Source organism: Bemisia tabaci, chromosome 5, assembly GCF_918797505.1.
Source record: "Bemisia tabaci chromosome 5, PGI_BMITA_v3".
Taxonomy (NCBI): Eukaryota; Metazoa; Arthropoda; class Insecta; order Hemiptera; family Aleyrodidae; genus Bemisia; species Bemisia tabaci.
In genome coordinates, this window is record NC_092797.1 from 33,967,751 (window position 1) to 33,990,063 (window position 22,313).

At 37.7% G+C, this 22,313-nt stretch overlaps 1 protein-coding gene across 1 annotated transcript; it reads left to right on the forward strand.

Annotated features, from left to right (window-relative positions):
- The first annotated feature begins 297 nt into the window (after positions 1-297).
- Positions 298-21,535, forward strand: LOC109037350 (lipid storage droplets surface-binding protein 1). The gene is made up of 8 exons (XM_019051950.2): positions 298-635; positions 13,178-13,308; positions 14,082-14,267; positions 14,981-15,185; positions 16,264-16,436; positions 16,978-17,235; positions 19,200-19,310; positions 20,541-21,535. Exons 2-8 carry the CDS (start codon positions 13,186-13,188, stop codon positions 20,793-20,795), a joined length of 1,311 nt encoding a protein of 436 aa, XP_018907495.2. The 5' UTR covers positions 298-635; positions 13,178-13,185; the 3' UTR covers positions 20,796-21,535.
- Positions 21,536-22,313: the final 778 nt, after the last annotated feature.

Sequence of the window (22,313 nt, forward strand, 5' to 3'; positions counted from 1 at the left end):
CAACGTGAACATTTTTCTAAAAATTGCAAATTTTCCGTGAGAGATTATCCTAATACTTCCACAGAGAGAAATTCTCTGAAATTTTAAATGCGAGAATATCGATTACAGAATTGAAAATAATTTCCTAAGGGAATAAAAAAAAGAAGAAATCTTCACCCAACTTCCTGATTACGTCATCAGCTCGCATTGCGTATCCGCATTCAAAATGTAAACAAAGAAACGAGCAGCAGACTGGTGGGTGCCGAGTTATCTCTTATTTCAGTGGCATATCGCGTATTTAAATTATCACGTTACTTGATAACGATTTATCTCGTGGCAGGTGTCATCTATCTGGGGAACCGGCAGTGATCGTGATTTCCGATCGACCAGTAAGTAAAAGTATTTGATCTTCCATCACCCTCAACGTCCGCAATCCGTCGCTCCGGGCCATTAATTGGATTACGCGAATGCCGCACGCGGGATGAGTCAGGCTGAACACTGAGAGACTGATTATCATCCGCTCCTTTCATCAGTGGTGCAATCGTAGTTGTCACGGCAAGCACATATAACTTATCAATTGCTCACGCTCTGGAACCTCACCAATCGCCCTATCTAATCTTCCTAGGACTCCTCATTCGTGGATCTTATTTACTCAGGTAAGGAATAACTCAAATATCTTATTTAAATTAGTGAAACCTCCCCTCTGATTATTTCCAACCGTAATTGTATCCTTCAGAGTGCATACTTTCCACTATTACCCAGCCGTCTTGACAAGATTGATGGACCAGCTTCAGAGACCGGGTTCTCCTCATGTTGCTTTCCATTGTTCATTTGCGGACCCTCCGCATGTCACCACATTTCCTTTGTCCTCAATTTAAAGTCAGCTCTAATCAAATAAGTTTCATTTGAGGTGTTCAGAAAGCTTTTGTCTTCCAAACCCTCTTTACTTACTATTTTTTTCCATGTGCTCTTATCTTGCTCCAATGGCTGGATCACTGTGGCATTCTACATCACATGCTGCATACCTATCTTGCTCTAAGCCTATGCACTAACTTCTCCAGTCGCATGTTTGTAACTGAAGGAGTTTTTCCAGATAGTTTCCGCAATAGCACCTTTCTTCCTTCTCATGGTACAATATAAGTTTCCTGTGATCATCGAATTCCCAGACCAGTTCTTATCAGTCTTTTTCTCCATTGTTCTAGAACCACCAAACTGTCAGAACAACCCACAATACTGTTTATTTTTCCCTGCCATGTTGTATTTACTTTCACCGTAGTTACCTACCTATGCACTTGCTGCTTGTAATCATTTCTGCAAATGCAATTGCTTGCCGCAAAAGCTGAAGAACATTTATATACTGAGGCTTACGGTTTTTTAACTAGTAAGGATTTGAGATTACAAGTGACTTTAGCGCCAACATTGCGTTCTCACCAACATAGTCAGCAGACTTTTTTCACAGTGTGACAGATTTGAAGATTTGCCATCTTTTACCCTTTTATATTGAAACTGATTGTGTGCAAGTACAAGATCAATATACCTAATGGATCTTTCGTCGCACCCTTGAAGTCAGCCAGACCTTCTGGCAATTGATATCTGGGTATTTCAAAAAATTACCTAATTGGTGCACTTACTTATTATTTTAATCAGTGTACACTTGTATCTTTTTCTTACCTTTGTCAGCTTTGAATTGAATGTCGTAGTTTTAGTGCTTCTGAGAATTTGAATTCACAACATTTTTTCCCCTTGTTTTATTCTCATCAGCTTTAATATGGGTGTATCTTTAATCCGCTGGACTATCAAACAATTAAGTCAAAAACCTTTTAGTATTTCTAAAAAAGTTGTCTTTACTTGTTTTGATACTTTCATTACTGCAAGTTCCATTAAAGCACATAATAGAATGGTAACTCTTGAAAATGAAAGAACAAAACAAAAAAAACAAACAGAATTACCTAAGTAAGCACAATAGCTCAAACACAAAGATGTTGCCTACAATATTTTGGCCCGGGCTGCAGACAATTTTGAAATGCAAAGTCTAGTGCATGGCTGAAAGTGTTTCTACATTCTTTGGAGAATATGAAAAATTTCCAGATAATGAAGGAGAATGTATTGAAACAATTTTGTTTTAAATTTGAAAATATTTGTAACAGTTAATGTTGACATTTTCAATTGGTTTAATATTTTCAACAGGTAAACAACTTTTTCAAGAGGGAAACAACTGAAAAGCTTTCATGTACCCAGAACAAATTTGAAGGAAAAAATTATGTAAATTTTATATTGGCATTTCACAGTAGTTATCATACTTTTTTCAAAGCTCGAGCTTTGTCTGCAATTTCTGTTTTAATGCAAGATAATTGGATCTCTCCAAAGTAGGCAACCACTTAGGTAATTACCTCCAGTAGCTTGCATGCAAAATTGAGTGCAGTTGTTGGAGGTTGGACTGTCTATCCTGTTGCCTAGTCATGCAAGTTTTTATGTGAATGCATTCAGTGGCACAAGTAGTCTGCCTCCTGGAAGAATGTAGTGGATATAGCCATGCCTCCCGCACATCCGTTTTTGAATTCTCAAGAGTAGAGGCTCAATGTTTCAAATATTCCTAAGAGAGTGGAGTATGATGATTTCAAAGGCGTCTTTAGGGATCAGAGCAGAAACGAATAGAAACACCTCGAATGGGGGTGGGCACGAGGGGGGTCTCGAAGCCTCCCCCAACTTTTTCAATTTGTAGGGCACCTGATATTTGGGTCAATTTCGTCTAAAATAATTACCAAATGTAAGCGTCTTTCTTTTTCTTCCTTCTTTTTTCCCCTTCTTTTTTCGGGCGAACGGGGGACATACCCCCACCCTCCTTAGATCCGTCTATGGACTAGGGTGGGTCATGCCCCAAGAAAATTTTCAAATCGGATCGGTGTTTGAAACCCAGGGGTGCCAACGCGCCTAATGCGCCTAAGAAATTGGTCGTGGCGCCTAGAAAATAAAAGTTCTGCGCCAACGTGGCCCCTAAAAAGTGCCCCCCTCCCCCCAAAAAATCCTAATGTTTCTTTTTGATGATTTTTCGAAAGTTACAAGTTACAGCTACTAGTTCTGTAACCAAAACATCTTGCGTCCAACTTCTCATTAAATGCGCCGTGATATATAGGCTAAAAGGCAATTTGGCCCCTAAAAAATCTTCAATAGCCCCAAAAAATTGAGCTTGATGGGCTACATGGCTTCTGAAACTCTAACGTAAGTTTCGCACACTGAATCGGATGTAAATCTACTTGTCAAGTTTCTAAGAGGCATTTTAAATGGTTTTTTAACCATCCCATACCATCCTTCATCCAAAAAAAAAACAGAGAAAAAGTATCTATTTCTGTCCATGAGAGATGCCTTTGCCCCCCCCCCCCCCCCCTCAAATTTCCGGCTCGTCGGGGCATCATGATGTAAGCACGTGATTACCTAGACCTGGAGAGCTCAGAAGTAACGTAAGCCGTGCCGTGTGCATTCCGCAATGAACCTTGCAGCTTTGTCAGAGGTGGCCCAGCCGCATGTATTTTTCGTAAATTAGGCAATGTAGTCCAGGCATATTAGATCAAAAATCGGCGATTAGAAAAAAAAATTTATATATAAGGTTTTATGTGCCCAAGTTGTTCATTGGGGTGCCAGGGACTCCCAGCAAAAAGTCCCCAAGAATCCCCTGTACGCTCGACCCCCCCGCCCCCCCAAAACCCCCAAAAAATCGACCTTTCCTCGGTTTTTCGTAAATATCTCAAAAAGAATTGGTTTTAGCGAAAAATGAGTTATCTAGTGAATAGAAGTTCATAAAATTTCCAATAAAAATGACTTCTATGAATTTTTTTGTAAAACGACTTTGAACCCCTCAAAATGGCCGCCGAAAAAACGGGCATTTACGGAAATTTCAGTTTTTTCCCGAAAATGCCCATTTTTCTTTGAAACGGCTGCTCTCATGTAAAAGTTAATGGCGGATTCTGAAAGAGCGTTGAATTTCACATCAGAAATGATTAACATCGATCATTTTAGACTCACAGTCGATCTACGGAAATACGATATATCGAAGCTCTTCCGCCCGGGCCTAACAAATCGAGTACTAGGTAGTTAAACATTTGCGGCCGGGGTTCTAATGACACTAAAGTCATACTTTTTTCACTCGGGGGTCGTTTGTATTAGCCTTTTACTCCTTTTTAAGGCCATTATCGAAGGGAATGGAGTAGTGATTGTGGGGGGGGGGGGGGATGTCACCCATTACCCTTCCTCCGCTTAGCCGCGCAACGGTTTAACATACAGGAAAGATAAGCATGGTCCAAGCCTGCGAAGACGTCGATGTGAAAAGATGAGGCCACGTTTTTTGTTTTGTCTTCGCATTGTCGCATTTTGGAGGAATCGTAGCTGCCAAATGACAGAAAAATGATTAATGCTGAAATACATGGCCCGAGGAGTGGAGGGACATAATACCTAGCAACACTGGACGAGCCCTTCTTATCTAGAACTCGGGGGGCTTATATGTAGCTCGTTCAGGGGCTTCGGTTTCATAAAAATTCCCCTTTTGCCTCTCGTTGCCCCCCATCGAATTTATCTCGTCGGGCTCCTTCCTATGTTTTGCGATTTGCGATTAGTTCGAGAACTGATCTCTAGCAGTTGCACGGACTTCCACCCTCGATCCGCGTTGTGGCTGTGTCATTCTTATTCCAAGCATATTATATATCTGCATATTTATTATCATATTATTAATAGGCAGCGTCCGATTAATATATATCGGACTTTATCATGCAAATAAAAATATCGAAAGTTTGAACGAACATCGTTTCATCAGGTTTAAAAAAGGTGCAGTCACGGCTAAAACAAGTAGTCTCGAAATTCTACCGCCGACAGAAGATGCCGCCAAATTGCACGGTTTTAGAGCATTCCTTCAAATTCAAACGTGGCTCGGTAATGCACTCTCGCCTTTAAATTGGGGGTGGAAATTGGATCCGCAGCTTACTCCTGTACGAACCACTTTAGGGCCTGCACCTAAACAAGTTTTGGACGCAATTTTCTGTGGCTGTGTTAAGGGTTGCAGAAAATCGTGCGGTTGTAGAAAAACAGGCCTGAAATGTTCAAACGTTTGCTTGCATTGCAACGGCATCTCGTGTGATAACTCGCTTGTGCTTAATACAGACGAGTAAGAAGAAGAAGAAAAGGTCAATATGGATGACGCGAGGGCAACACTAGAATTGAGCGGCAATAAGGCGGAAGAAGAAGGAGAAGAAGATAAACAAGAAAAAGAGATGGAAAAGAAGAGAGAAAAAGTTGTAAGCAATTACGCACTTAGGCCAAAAAGACGACGATTATTTTAAGACTTTTCTCTAAGTTTTACAGCTGGACATTCCTTCAAAAAAGTTATTGGGCAACCACTTGCTCTCGAATAAGTAATTGTAATTAATTAGAATACACTGCTTTACAATGATTATTAAGTGAAACAAATCGAAAATATTATTTGTGATTAATATACTGATCATTTGTTCTTTAGCACGGTTTTATAATTGACTCTATTCAAGCTCAAAGTAGTACATGAACACCTTACGCTTAAAAAGATAATCATTCAAAAAATCTGAGTCCCCCCCCCCCCCCGCTTACAACCATCTGCACTGGAGCTGGAGGTATCGAAGTGAAAAAGTGAACATTTAAAAATGTGTTTTATTGCTTTACTAGAGACAAATCGAAGTGAAAAAGAGGAATCATTTAATTATAAAGTAATGCTCTATTTCTATTTTTCAGCCCCCCCCCCCCCCCCAACTCTCAATGCACAATTTCTGTTTTCTGGATGGGAGAATCCCGACTCTCCTCCCTCTTCAGATGCATTACGCGATAATTGAACGCTTCCTTGCTCCAGCAGAACCGTAAACTTAAATGAGTAACTACCCAGTACTTGATTTGTTAGGCCCGGGCGGAAGAGCTTCGATATATCGTATTTCCGTAGATCGACTGTGAGTCTAAAATGATCGATGTTAATCATTTCTGATGTGAAATTCAACGCTCTTTCAGAATCCGCCATTAACTTTTACATGAGAGCAGCCGTTTCAAAGAAAAATGGGCATTTTCGGGAAAAAACTGAAATTTCCGTAAATGCCCGTTTTTTCGGCGGCCATTTTGAGGGGTTCAAAGTCGTTTTACAAAAAAATTCATAGAAGTCATTTTTATTGGAAATTTTATGAACTTTTATTCACTAGATAACTCATTTTTCGCTAAAACCAATTCTTTTTGAGATATTTACGAAAAACCGAGGAAAGGTCGATTTTTTGGGGGTTTTGGGGGGGCGGGGGGTCGAGCGTACAGGGGATTCTTGGGGACTTTTTGCTGGGAGTCCCTGGCACCCCAATGAACAATTTGGGCACATAAAACCTTATATATAAATTTTTTTTTCTATTTTTCCTATAATGCCTGGACTAATGTCCCGCGTGCAGAATGCCCTTTGAATTTTTCCTCCTAATGACGTTTCAAAAGCTGAAAGCGCGAAGGTTATGTCGGATGACTCAGCAACTTTACTTTTACTAGGATGATCAACGTTATGGTCATCCGCACGCGTGCCTGGTCCAGTACTTAACTCTCGTTAGGAAACTCGAATTCGCAGCACCCCAGCAGGGTGACTTAAGAGGGGAAAATTTGCTGCACCCCCGTAGAAAAATTAAGGTGATTCATCGGGGTTTTTGGCGCGGTTGAACTGGCGCGCAATGGAACAAGTTAATAAAGGATGTCTGACAAAATTTGGAAACTTTGAAAGCTCATAACTGTATTATTACAAAACATAGATTGGTTTTCTCGTAAAATTTACTTGAGGACGCACCCCTCAAACTTTAAAATCTCATGAAATAAACATGGATTGCATTTTGCAAAAAGGAACCAGGAGCATTGCAATGATGCTAAGATTGAGCAAATTCATCCTCTGCAGTGAAATAACTGAAATCATGAAAAAATATGAAATTATATGACAATTTTTGACTTAGATTCACAGTTTTCAGCGAGTGAAATAGAAACTGTTAATGGGTAATTAGGTTTTTCTTCTAAGACAAAAGAAGTCGAACACTCTTAGCAACATATTGCAATGCTCCTGGTTCCTTTTTGCAAAATGCAATCCACATCCAAAGTTGCAGTTTTAGTAGGTACAAAAATTCATGTCCGACCTCCTTGACTCGATCCACTGTGTGGCGTGCGATACTTTCGCATCGTCATTTTCAGTCGGTCAGTTTTGAAAATTCAAGGCATAAAATCTCTAAGTCCAATTTTTTTTTAATTGATGCGTCGAAGATTTTTTTTCTTCTTTTTTTTTCAAGCTCTTTCTTATCGTTTATTAAAGAAAATGGGGGTACCATTGAAAAAGTTTGAATCTGGTCTGTCCCGAATTTTTCGGTAGGAGCAAAATGGGTCCAATTGCCGCGAGTCGAATAATCCAAGATTTTCGTGTTCGTAAGTCAGGGTCTACAAGTCCGGAAGTAGTACTGATTTTTTAAGGGCGGCCCGGAAGTACCGAAAAAGTGCGGAAATTTCGTTAGAAGGTCCAGAATTTTTTTCATTTTTTTGTTATTTCTGTCGCAATTTGAGCGAGAAACTACAATTTTTGAAATTTTTCGAATTTCGTCAATTGGAGGTACTGAAAAAGTACTGAATTTTTCTGTTAAGGAGGTACTGAATTCCTTGGAAATGTACTGTAAAAGTACTGATTTTTGGCTAACCTGTTTTAGTAGACACCCTGTAAGTGCACCAGCAATAAGTATTCAATGCGGAGCCGGCCTTTCGGAAGACCCTGTATACAGGTATATGCCCAGTGGCGGCATGCAGTCCGCTCATTGATTAATGACACAGACCACAACGCTGCCATGCTGAAAAAAAAATGTTACATGAACATCAAGAGGTTGCCAAGTTTCCGCTGATAAATCCTAAATTATCTTAATGATTCGTGTATATTTTCCTTGATTTTTTCCCTCTACAAATTTCAAAAAAAAGAGAAAGTAGCTGTACCTGATTCCTTTGGAGAGTAAATATTTTGTCAGGAGAATTTTGGCAACCTCCAAATGTTCATGCCGCGGGTTTTTTGCCACGGTAGAATATCTGAATCAAAGTTACGGAAAGAAATGCCGGTGCTCCCTCTTTTTTTTATCAGGGCGGAAAAGATCGCTGGCGTATCAAAATATCTACACACATGCACGCCTTGGGTGGCGTCTGCTGTAATCGGGGCCCAGTGTTCAATTTTTTAAAAAAAGTTTACGATCGGGAATTTTTTTTTTTTTTACTTTATCGGGAAGAAGAGACAAAAAATGTCTCAAGAATTGAGTCGCACATTTTTCGGAAAGCCCGTGACCGCATACAAACTGGACCACATTTTGCAATTAGGAACTACAATTTCTGGCTCAATTTAGGAACAACGTAAGTACCATTAATTCCCCTATGCACATAAGTGTTTTGAAGGATGAGCGAGAAATGGTAGTTCCTAATTGCAAAATGAAGTCCAACTGAAAGTCAAAAGTCAAAACCTTCGCAAAGTATTTAAAGTGGCTCATGTGTTTTAAAAACACCTTGTTAATGAGTGCTAATGCGGTCGATGCCGCGGTTGTTTGCCAACAGTAATCTTCGTCAAATCCACGGTTCTTTCAATAATTAATAAACGGTGACTCTCTTGAGGTTAGATCGTGAGAATAAGATTATGAGCGGGCATATATTTTTTTAATTTTACGGAGAGCACGCGAACTTCATGCGAGCACAACTAAGTAACTCATTAAGTCACTGACATCACATTTTCGACGATAACTCACCGCAAGTGCGGCTAGTGAAGAAGTTAAGTGAAGATTTAGATACAAGTTTGCCCATTTTCATCAAATCATGTAGAATACAGTTCCCCACTACCTATGTGATTTGATTTTCCTAAATTTAGCACTGGGGGTGGGCACTGTGACTCTTTAAGGTTTGAAATTTTGGATTGAAATCTTCAATTATTCCTCATGCCCCCCCTTATTTTAACCGCGTTTAGCAGAAAGGAACCAAGGCACATCAGCCATTGTCAAAAACTTGGCAATTTAATTTTGTACAAGAAAATTTTGGTGCAGATGCCTTTGAAATTTTTTTATGAATTTGCTTCGTACTATGTAGCAAATTTATTAAAATTTACACAAAAATTCGCAGAACCGTTTTCATGTAAAAAAATTAAAAACTCAATTAAATTTGGAATTAGCTGATGTGGTTTGGTTCATTTCTGTTTAACGCGGTCCGAAGGTTTTAAAAAAGTTCCCAAAAATCGCAGAAAATGATCTTTTGGGGAGAAAATGTCCATTTTCTTGGATGCGTTCGTGGCCACTCTTCTGAACTAGTCTTAACTCCTGTACTTAATGGCGAACAAAAAATCGTAAGCACAGTTGCGATTCAAAAGAATTAGGTTTCAGGCCCGCCGCGCCACCTTCCAAATTCATGTTTAATGTTTAACTTGATTACTAGAAATCACGAGTCTTTGACTTGTGACCGAATGAAATTTTATCTGTTTACTCGAATTACCTACTCACGTTATTTTCCAAAGGTCATCTCTATAAGCTATAGATTGATGGTGTCAATCGTCGTGTAATAATCGTGGAAGTGGCCCTGTTCTACCCTACTTAGGAAAAACACCGTATGAGCCTTTAAACATTGCCAGATTTCATTTAAAAGAAAACCGAAGTTACTCGTAAATTTTTGAATATCTTTTTTCAACATTTTTTTCCATATAATTTTGTTTGAAATTTGATCTAAACTATTTGAAAATTTCACGGAAAAACATGCATAACTTTTCTAAGAGATATATGTTTTATCCGGAGAAATTTGGCAACTCTCGAATTTTCTTATGGCGTTTTTCTTTAGAACGGCAGTGTTAGCCACTGAGTCATCAAATCGAGCGAGAGTCCCATACGTCAAAATTAAGTAATTTTTTTTTTCCAAATCGAAAGACGTCTGATCACCAACCCCTCTCTCCACAAAATTATCATGATAAATGTTGATTTGCGCCATTCTGTTGGGCATCATCTAGTTTCTTCAGATAATAATAGAATATCAGATAGGCGCACGTCAGTAGTATTCCGAACTTTTAGGTCCTAGCCGAGGTCGTATGCTGATAACACTCCCAAATGTTCCGAAAAAATTACCGGCAATGACACGGTCGGTCATGAAAAAGTCAGATAAAAGTGACCCGGCGAAAATTATAAGTTTGCAGTTTTTCCTTTTTCTGACAGTGCTATTTTTTCAAGCCCGTCACGTTTTCGTGAGATGTTTTCAATCCCGTGTTTTCCAGACGGTAAATTCGGCAACAGCCCGTATGTACAAGATAGTGCATAAGGGTCATAGGGATCATATTAAGTATTACGTAAGCAGGGCGTTTGCAGGCATGGGAAACCGGAAAACGTCAAATAAAAAATTGTATCAAATAATCCTCGCTTTCCAGGCGGAGGAACGTAATTCCATTCCAAGGTTGCAAAATTGACTCAAACCATTCAATTCTTTGAAGCATATGGCTGTACTATTCCTGGCCGAATATTTGCTGATTTTTGCGTATGCTCAGATTGAAAAATCAGTGATATTTTCAGTTAGAAATACCTAATAGTTCGCCAATAAAAGTACCATTTACTAGTAAAAATTTAAGCTTTTTCAGGGGTGTCCTGGAAGAAAGCTTGACTGCACTGCGCGCACGCTGTGGTGTAGAATGAGCCTAAAAGGGCCTGCTCTAACGCTTCTTGGGCCCTCACAAAGAAAAACTTCTAGTGCTATCACAAGAAATGCACCTTAGCCTTAGAAAAATTGTTGGCTCTGATGGCGACATTCAGAGGCTAGAAATCCTAACCTTTGGTTCAAATTTAAGAGGTGTGTTCTTGTTTCCGAGGTACCCAGCAAAGACATAAAGACGGAGCGCTCGTATCTAAAAGCACGGGGAAAAAGTGAAGCTAGGTTCGGCGCTGCGCGCTTGTGTGAGTGTGTAAATGAGAGCGGGAATCCATGGCGGCAAACGGAAATTTGATTTGAACTTGTCCTCTTGATTTTTGCACATTTCTTCTTCGAAACGTATTTTAAATTCCTAAAACGAATATACTAAGAAAGTTCGGTCTGCGTCCTAACATAATACACCTACTTTTGCTCGGTAACAGGCAGTAATCTCAGATAAAGTTAGTTTTTCTTCTGCTCATGGTGGTTCTGCAGGTTCAAACAGGCCGTTACAGTTCTAGATCAACGTTACTCCCAAATGAAATTAATCGGTCGACGACGGACGGAAACTAACCTAGAGTTAAAAAAATATGAGTTTGTACCTGAATTTGGGCAAAAATCAACCTAAAATACTTTGTTTCCGCAATTTTATTTAGTTCCCGCCCTACATTTGAATTTCAAACTTGTCCCGATTTCGCCGCCAATCCTCTAGCCAATCGTAGAGGTGGTTGAAAAGAAGCTTCATTTTTTGCTTTTAGCCCTCCGTCTTTATGTCTTTGGTACCCAGTGATTTAGTTCAGGAGTTGAACCGCAACCAGAATGAAACAGAACCGGGCCCTGAAACTATCTTTTAATATTGCCAAATTTCCCCTCGCAAATTGAATTTTTCCTGGAGAATCTTCGGCATCTCTAACTGCAAATTTCACCGATTGTTCTTCTGATCTCATGTAAAAACCAAGGAAATGGTCAAACATTACACATGTACATTCTTGTAAAAAACTGAATTTTAAGAGTCAGTTTTGCAACATTTGAATGGAGTTACGTTTCTTCGTGTGGGAAACGATGGACGATTCCACGGACAATTCCCGCTGATAAAGTTTCCGCGAAATCTTCGCGAGTAGGCATTACTTAATTCCGCAAACCCAACCCTAAGAGCATTACTTATTTAGCAACGCTGTCACTACAGAATATATTATTAACACGGCACGACGTATACAAGTGTTCAATTAAATGGAGTGAGGAAATTAAAACGAAGGTAAAATGAGAAATCGCAGATCAAATCAGATCTCTTAAAATAGAATATAAGATGAATATAAGATGAGTAACTGTCGCAAAAACTAGTCTTTATTTCATCGTTTTTCCCATCTTCTTTTCCGCCTCCGTTTTTTCCTTCTTTTTTCCCCCGTCAAATTAAATATTCAATCGCCATTTTTTCGTACGAAGACGTCGAGCTGATGCAATGACGTAACTTATTCCGTTATGACAAGCGGTAAAAATTGAAAAGGCTTCGGGTCTATCCGAGCGCCGTGCTTGGCTGCAACTATTCGTGCTTAAGGGATGCCCGTGTTGCATGCACACAAAATTGCAGGCGCTCTGGCTTTCCTTAACACAGCAGCATCTCGGTGCAACCATTATACTGCCGTGCTAAGGAAAAACGCCGTATGAACATTCTAGAGTTGCCAAATTTCCTCTCAGAAAATAGTTATTTTTGAAGAAGTTATGAATATTTCTCCTTGAAATTTTCAGGAACTTTAGGTGAAATTGAGAACGAAATTATCGGAAAAATTGGAGGAAAAATCTTAACAAATTTTCCCGAAAATTTGTGACTTACCGAAGGTAATTTGGCAACGCATGAAGGTTCATACGGCGTTCTTCCTTAACACGGCAGTATATTCCCGCTAAAGAAACGCCCACGTACCATGCACGATCGCGTCAACCCTAATTACAATCCTCGGACTTCGGGAGCCGTTTAGGATAGCATCTCAGCAGCGTCGCCAAAAATGCATTTTCCAGAAAATGTTTTAACATTGGTTCGCGGAATTAATGTTTATTCACAATGATTGTGCGGTAACGTGTTACTCACGCCCTCTAAAACGAACATGTAGTTCCACTCATGGCAATGGTGCATTCTCTAAGCTTTTTCAAAAGAAAAAAAAAACCAATATCGACGGTGAAACTATCAGACCACGTATCTCTGTTTGCGACGTTGCTGATTTCCTGTCATAATTTATTTTCCAAATGGAAAAATACTAAACATTAATTTTGAAAACTTCCGTTATTTTTCTTTTCTGCGCGAGGAAAATTCTATGGAAAGGAAAACTGAAAGAAATAACGTTAATTTGTTCCCCTTCAAAAAATGAAATGGGAGCGGAGTTTTTTAAAATCCGCAAACGAGGTAAATGGTTTGGGAGTTTCACCAGAACTCTAATCAATTCGTTTTGTTTTGTTTTTTCTTTTGCAATTTATCTTCTCATTGACTTGCCGAATATTTAATTTTGATATTTTATTTTCATTCCAGCATCTAAAATGACTGTCATTGCAGAGAAGAGAGACGAACTCCCATTCTTGAAATCAGTTGAGAGGGTTGCCAGTTATCCTGTCGTTGAAAGTGGTTACAACTGTGCCAACTTTTACTACTCTAAAGTGAAGGTACGAGTATGAGCTTTTTTGCTTTTAATTATCTTACTTCCCCTCTACCTAATCGGAAATCAAAGTCTGATTTCTATTCATAGCCTAAGTACCTCCAAAAAAAAAGGCAGGCTAGGCGGGAACTGAATGTTTCCAGATTCATGAAACATTTCTCATCAGGGTCAGAAACTAATAAAAGCAGAAACTTTACTGAATTATGAGTATGTAGAAGACTATCTTTTAGATCGAAAGATAGCTGAGAATGCTGCCACACGGAAATTTGGGAAATGTAACTCCCTAAAATTGACCTAAGGCAATTTTTAGGATCAAATTCTCAAAAGTTAAGACTAGAATTGTCTGACTTTTTCAAAATAGTAAACGCCTTAGTTTTCATCATTACAGCAACTCAAATTAGTCAGTCGGCAATAAAATTTAAGGTTTAAACCTGTTATAGTACTGTTCTTTAACAAAACGCAGGTTAAAAAGTAAAAAAAAGCCTTGCCCATTTACCATAATACATGAATTTCACCTCAAAGACCTGTGCTCCAGTAGCCTTAAGCCAGCATATTGGTGTCCTTGGTGTTCTTCCCTGCAACCCTAATATTTCTTGAAGTGGTAAGGTGCTTTTTCAACCACTAAAAATGGAAACGACCTTATTTTTTCTCCAAATCCTAGAGGAAAACCATTTCTGTGATCTATTCCAAATTAACTACTTTGGAAAGCAGCTACCCAACTTGAGAGGGTCCCTGTCGTCAGAAATGCTTTAAAATTCTGTTCTTTTTTTATGTTTTTAGAACCTAAACGGAATCATTGGCTGGACCCTAGACTCAGCAGAAAACAGTGTCGCAGCTGCAGTAGAATTGGCGAAACCCATTGTTTCTAAGTTTGAACATCCGCTCACTGTAGTTGACTCCTTCGTTCTCAAAAACTTAGACACTGTAGAGCAAAATATTCCAATTGTTAAATACCCCCCAGAGCAAGTAAGTCACTCACTGCATTGATTGTATTTTTATTGTTATCTAAAGTTTTTCAGAAATTTAAACAACGAAAAATGCTTGTTCGCGAGATTTTTCACACAAAAATTATGATGATCTAGATAATTTCATCAAAATAAAAAACGATTTTAGATAAGTAGTGCATGTACTGCTTTCCAACAACAAAATATCAACAATAACGTTGTCCTGCAATCAGGAAATGATAAGTAAGTCAAATTTACAGGAAGTAAAGAAATTTCACCAGCTTTTGTAACTGAGCAGATTTGCATGCTTCTGGAAGGTGTAAAAGAAATCACCTCTGTTAAGGAATGTGTTGTAAATCTGCACTTCTCTTATTTAAATAAAATGACAAGAAATTGAAGTCTAATGCACGCTAAAATGCTTCAAAAAATATTGCTCTCTCGGTTTCCCCCCCCCCCCCCAAAAAAAAAAAATTTGATATGTCTTATGGTAATTCCTGGATGGAGACACCCAAGTTACCTTGAACATGGGTTTCTTTGCCTCCAATAAGAGCACAAGTCCAGACTCATGATGCTATCTCTTGAATCCATGTCTTACTCTCTACATTACTGGGAAATCTAAAATTCTAAGTTTTCTCAACCAACTCACAATTTTATTTTTTTGGGTGATGTTTTCTGTAGGGTAGGTTGATGAAAAACCCTCTAAGTAGTTTTCTTATTCTTGTTTTTTTGTTGAAGGTGTATCATAAAACCAGAAGTTACGTTTGCAACAATGTTGTCCGACCAGTTGTAAAGCGTGCCGATTCTGTGAAGCAAGTCTCTGTGCACAGTGCAGTGAAGTACAGCAATTTTGCAGCCGAGAAAATTGATTCTGTTTTGGACGTTGCTGACATGTACGTCGATAAGTATCTGCCTGATGCAGATGATGCTGCCACCTCTACTGGTAAGGGATTGAAAATTCATCAGCTGCTTATTCTGTCCAACCTTTTATTAATTGAAAACAAGCAAAAATTAAAATACTTCCGCCTCATGAATTGGACGCGCCTATTTATACCTAAAGGAACCATTTGCAAGGGGTTAACATGCAACATAGTTCCTTTTAGCATGATTACGTCAAATTAGGTTAAATATAAATCGCCACAATATGTAGCATTCCAATGTGTCTCCCTTATCTCATTCAAATAAAGATTCAATAGAGAGAGGATATACTAGTGTTTTGAAATCTTTGTATCTAGCTTAAACTCTGCAGTGCTTCCCAACATGGTCTTTGTACTAAAATATCTGCAGTAAGCAACTGAGGAGTTTCAAAATATCATTTCATTTCGGTTAGAGCCTAAAACTACTGGAGTAACTAAATAAAGAGACCACTTTCTTACAGGAAGCATATTATGCTAAAATTGGGTCATACTTAACTCTATTACTCTCTTTGTCACCCTAAACCGCAGACCTGCAGGGTGCCTGTGATTTTATGTCCTGTTAACTGCCGAGTATCCACAAAAATCAGGTCGCTTAAGGTTAGTGTGGACCAGCTGTTGACAAAAGCTGAAAAGTAGGGACTAAGGATCAAAATAGACTTGTATTATCGGCGCAGAAAATAGCACACTCAAATTTTTTAATGATGCAATCAAATTTTTTAATGAAAGTCATCAATGAGAAAAAAAAAGATCTGAGACACAGAGGTCACAACCGAGATACCACAAAAAATGCGAGCTCCACAAAATAAATGAGACAGTTCGGAAGGAAGTTATAGAAATCGCGAGGTAACCCACTTCAATTAGTTTGCCTTGATTGAGCAGTGTTTGCAGTGAATTCATGTGTTTTACTTGATTTTTGCTTTTATTCAGGGACCAAAATCTCAATAAAAAGCACATAGAATCTCTCGGCACTTTGCACCTTTTGTGTGAATAATGAGGAGAGATACAAATTTAGAGATCATATCCCCAAGAAAGTTGCCCACCATAAGGAGTCTAAGTTTCAATTTCTGACATTACCTTTTTTTTTCATTTTCCATTTTTATGTAGATTCCAATCCAATGATGGAAAATGCAAGCAAACCTCAGAAAGCACTCAGCCATGTTAATGTTTTCTCACGTAAACTTCAACGTCGTCTTACTCGCCGTACAATAGCCGAAGCAAAGGCATTGAAACACCAGAGCGCTGAAACCCTCCAAGCTCTAATCTATCTAACAAAATTGGTAAGTATGTAGTTCCAGGAATGATAAAATTTTATTTTTCAGAACTTACTGTCAATTCAAGAATGAAACTTAATCTTTAAAGGATTTGCAATCAAGGTGAAATGTTGTGCGCAAGCAAATGTGTTTTAACAGGTTTTTCATTGTTGGTGGTGGTGTATTTAATTTTTGAAGCGTGTGCCTTAATCATTGCTGTATCTCTAATACTTGACCAGTGAAATATTAGAAAAGGCATTCTGTCCATTTAATTAAATTTCAAGGGGGAAAAATCAGAGTTTGTTTTGCGTCAATTAGGTTTTGTGAATAAAGGAAAATAACAAGAAGTCATTTGTAGGTAGATGCTTGCATAAATGTTCAGCTAGCAACTAAAAAACATTAAATTAGTATGCAATAATTGACAAAATCTGGTATAAATAAAGGAAGAGATGAAACCGTAAGTTAAAGAAGGAATGAAGTTAATTTTCCTTAGTTAAAAGTTGATTTATTTTTTCTTACAACCTTGCAACAAGTTTACATTTTTCATGTGCTTTATTTATTTTTACAGCTAGCAAGAGACCCGAAAGCATTCATGGAAAAAGCTAGAGCTCTGTGGGAATATTTAAGTAAAAATGAGCCCGAAAATCAAGTGCCTCCGCAGAATATAGAACAACTGATCATTCTGATCACCCGAGAAATAGCTCGCAAATTCGTTCATACCACCAACTTCTCAAGACAACAGTTAGCTCTAATTCCTCAGACCATCTCCAACTCAGTTTACACCCTCTCCCGTCAAATTAATGATCTTTGCAGCACACTAATAAAGGTCAGTATTTTTTGTCAATTATATTCTCTACAGAGACGCCATCGGAGAATCATTAATAAAAATTTGAGCTTAATTTTCTTTGAAAAGTCTTTTTTCTTTAAGAGAAAAAAAATGGTACATTCCAGGATGCTTCTGTAAAATTTTTTATGCAAATGCTCAATAGGCCTGTTGCAAACTTTTGCTAGGGCAAAAATAAGAGTTGTTACTCATAGAAAATGTTTCAAAAATCATGATGAGCGTATCAACAAAGTCTGAGATGCACTCCTTATTTCACAATTTGAATAAGAAATTTGCGTTTTTTCTAGCTTCCCGCTTCAAAAACGATACCACGGCACAGGTGAACATTTTGTCAGAGGAATCATTCCATCCAACCCCTGCTCACAAGGATACTACGCAATATTCAACATAGCCAACGCCAATCCGCCAAAACACATGTGACGGGAAAATGATGCTAACCACCTGATAACAATCGGTGTGTTTACATTCACATTTTTCTGACGTTGATAGATATCTGCCTTGATTGACCTCGTGCTCTCCTCAACTAGCGCGCGGAAGCGTCGGCCACATTGAGCAGCGATTGAATGGAACGACTCCTCTAACGAAATGTTCACCTGTGCTGTAGTATCCTTTTTGAAGCGGGAAACTTAAAAAAATGCAAATTTCTCATGCAGATTGTGAAGTTATGAGTGCATTTCAGAGTTTGCTGATGGGCTCATCGTGATTTTTGAGACATTATCTATATGGAACAACTCTTAGTTTTGCTTTAGCAAAAGTTTGCAACAGGCCCATTGTTGATATGGTAAAAGCCTCGCAAAAGAAATTCTGATGAATGTTGGGTTCTGTGATGGGATGAAATTCTTAATTTTCCACGTTTTATACTATGTTATTTCCCAAGATACCTCTTGCAATATTCTCCAAACATGAATGCAAATTTGTTAACGTCAAAGTGTTTTGAAAGTTAACAGCTACCAAAGTTAGTTCGTTTTAGGTTTCTTTTTGTTGAAACTCTTTTAGTAAACTGGAAGTAACACTCATGAATACAGATGCCAAAAACAGTAAGTTCTCTCCCTTTCCTTCAAAAAAGTACATAAAACAATGTATCTAAAAGTAATCTATTCTAATGTAAGATTCAAAGCTCAACCTTCCTAAATATTATTTTCAAAATGTTTAACCAACAAGACTTTTGCTCTCTGCGTTATTATTACCTCATTTTTTAGTTTCACATAAGTATTAGTCAATTTTCTGAGAGTTAAAAGTACATTCTAAAAATGTGCAGTTTATTAATAAAAATAATAATGGTGCCTAGGTAAGAATTGAATAGCAGTTTTAGATTTTTGTCCTCTTGGGTGAGTAACTCAAAAGCTTGCAGTTTTCACCAAGACTTGATGCTGGTTCGGATGTGTTTGAACAAAACAATATCACTGCTGTGTGTGTGCTAGGGAACTATTCAAAAAATCAATGGGCAGCTCCATTTTTTCAAAAATTGCTAGTCATTAATAACCTGCTTTCATAAAACTAGATGCCCTTTCATTAGTCAACTACTCAAAGTTACCCGCCAAGTTCTGATTTAAAATTGTTCGAAAATTGAAATTCAGTTTTGATCTTGATTCCCAAGATACAAGCAATGGCACTGTGGATGCAAAAATGAACGTTCCACAACAAAGAGTCAATCTAAGAGCGGTACAGATTTTTTTATGAAAGATCAAGTTCCCCTTTTTGTTTCAGAGGTATTCCATTCAGTTCAATTGTGCCATTCCTCTTTTAGTGTATTTTCCGAGGGAAATACACTGTTTTTTTATTAGTCTATTATTTTAGCCCTAATCCTTCAGCCACTATGGCATCAAATTTTAAATGATGAGAATACTTTTCTGCCAGCAGCAGTTTGCAGCCCTTAGTTTATAGTTCAGGAATCAGGTCTCTCATTCAGTTTATAGTACTTTCTAAATCCAATACCTTTTTTTTAGATGATCCATCTTGATGGTCCTGTAGATGTTGTCATGGCTTTGGCAAGAGATCAACTGCATAGTACTCGGTTAATTCTGGAATCAATTCATGCATCCGTTCATCAAATTTTGGTAAATATTTTCATCATTGTGGATCTTGTTATTTTCATTCTATCGTATTTGTAACTTTTTCTTGAATATAAAGCGTGGATAAAAATGTGTGCACCGCAACTACTGCCTTGTCTCTATCAACTGTACTTGGCTGCCATAGACAAGAGACTAGATATGCTCGGTGTGCAGCAACAAAGTGGGCTTGGACCCTGACTACAAAGCCTCGTAGAGTCCTTGCCAAATAAGTTAACACACTTTTAGACTGAGACAGAAGATCCGCTATCTTGCTTCTTGCGTTTACTTTATATGCACAAGTGGCGTCAGCTGATCTTCTGTTGCAGTCTAGAAGTGCATAAACTTATGTGGTGTAGGCTTTACCATCCTCCCTCTCCTCAAGGGGTAGCAGTCTCTCAGCTGAAGGTTCCTGGCTGACTCCGCCAATCCATTCCACCCCTTGAGTATGCCAGTCCATTTCACCTGGACGTGTTCAGGAATGTCAGAAAACATACCACCCTAACACCATCCAGGAATGCAGAAATAAAGAATCACACCTATTTCAATTAAGGTGGATTTTATTGCTATAATATAATTATTTTGTATTAGGAGATTTCATTGTAGCATCTTCATATTCAAAACGGATTAGGAATTTAGTGAGGCTATCAATTCCTGTAGAACTCATACACAATAGTTCTTAGCACAACGTGCAGATCTTAAAAAAGTCTTTTAAATGTCCTCATGAACCTTTCCTCATCATGTCCATTTAAATGACTAGACAATGTATGAATTGAAGTATGTATTAAGCACCCATAAATTATTTTTACATCACATGTTTTCTCTTTCACCACTTTTCTTAACGGAGTAGATCTCCATTGTTTCGGAGTTGATCTCTCTCTGTTATTTCTTTAAAATGTTGTTTGGAAACACCTCCAAATATCAGATCCATTCTTTAGGTACAACAATAACAATAATGAATCAAAATTATGTTAAAAGGTGAGACAATTGGAATCGGGTGAATTGAACTAATGCGTAACTACGATAATGAGGATACTTGCATATTATATTCTGGGTGAATTGAACTAATGAGGACCTACTACGATAATAAGGACACTTGCATATTATATTCTAGCCTCTGAACAGACTATCCAAACATAATAACTTATATAGTTTATTTTTCCACCTTTGCTCTAAGTGTATTAACAAACTTCGATAATGTGAGCCGATTACTTCAATGGCTATTGCTTCTGTTTTCAGGAACGTTTGATCAGCCGAGGAAGGCAACTGGCTGTTGAGGCTCAAGAGGCTGTTCAAAATAGTAATAGCATTGAGATGAACAATATCACCAACGATTCTTCACCCAAGGAAGCTCAAACCACTGGAAACGACTCAACAGAACCAACTCCAGTCAATGACAATACTGAGGAGACTTATGCTGAAGAAGCCAAAGAGCAAGTTCCTTCGCAATCTGGCTCTGCCGGAAAAAGTAGTAAAGGGAGTGGCAAAAGTTGAGCTTTTTAGTCGATGAAGTGTTTTATGAATTATTTTTAATACCATTTAAGTTTAGGTTTTTTAATTGTTACACATGCATATTTATTCTGAATAGGTTTTACAAAGAAAACTTGGTGAATGCATTTTAATTTATGAAAATAATGATGGTGGTATCCGCTTTAAGATAGGAGTTACCCAACAATTAGGATTGTGCAAAAAAAAATCAAAGCATTATCATGCTCCTGCATAGAACTTCAAGGAACCTCCAGCTTTCTAACATTTTAAATGTATCAGTAACTGTATGTTCCCGATTTTTTTTTTAAACTCCCCAGGTATTCTTTGTCTAAAATTTCAACAGAGCTTCTTTTTTACCTGCCTGTTATTCCATTGTAAATGGTAGAGACTGAAATTTGAATAATCTGAATCATACTTTTTTCATTTTTAGATTAAACTTTTTAAAATCAAAATAAATTTGGATCATAATTATCGTTTGTTATGTAGGTCTGATAATTTATTTTCATGCTCAAAAGTTTTCTAATTACATCATCGATGAACCTGGTACCTATGCTAATAGGAAATAATAAGTCAGCGCCAATTCTTGCATTAAGAAATTCTGGAATCTCATACTTATGAATACTGTTTTAATGGTTTTAAATTATAAGTGCAGTTATTGTTTTCTGTTCAAGTTTTAAACTCATGTAGAAACAAATATTTTTCAAGCATTTATAGTCTGTTTTGGAAATAAAGGAAAATAAGTTTTATTAAGGGTACCTTTTTTATCTCTTATATAATTTTAGACAGATACTGCGGTTGAAAATCCTAAAGTCAAGAGTAAATATGTACAAGTTTCAATTTAAAAATAAGATCTCAAAATGCTCATGATGCCGGAGACTGAAAAATTTCGCCTCTCATATTCTTTGTTTTGATTTGATGCAATTTTATTTAGAATTGACTTGAATTTTAAGAACTAGCACACACCTTCTTGAGGAAACATGTTTAATTTTGGGGAAAAAATATATTAATAATAGCAAAACAATGTAGGCTAATTAAGTAATTACATCAAAATTCAAATTATGAATGAGGAAAGCTAGCTCTACAATTGTAGCAAGACTTTTCCATATTGAAATTTATGGTTTTTACTTTTATGTAAATCTGGAGCAGTTGTGTGTTGGTTTTATTTTAGTAATCAACGAAACAACTTAGAATAATCCTCAGGCAAAGATAAAGCAATGAGAGATAGCTAGAAAAAGGTGAACGCTCTCAAAAATCTGTAGCTCATGAACATTTTAATGGCAGATTGGATCAAAACTAGCAAAATGGGAAGCAAGAGCTTTCTCTCTCAATAGTAACGTAAACAACTCAGGAAGACTCTTTGAAAAACTATCTTCTGTGGAAGATAAACAGTCTGATTCAGCAACTCACAAGTTATTAGTCTTACTAAACATTAAATTTCAAAAGAAGAGTGATTTAAACAGCCACTAGAGGGAATATTGACTAGAGGTTATTTGAACAGATTCTAGGTTAAACGCCAGACAAAAT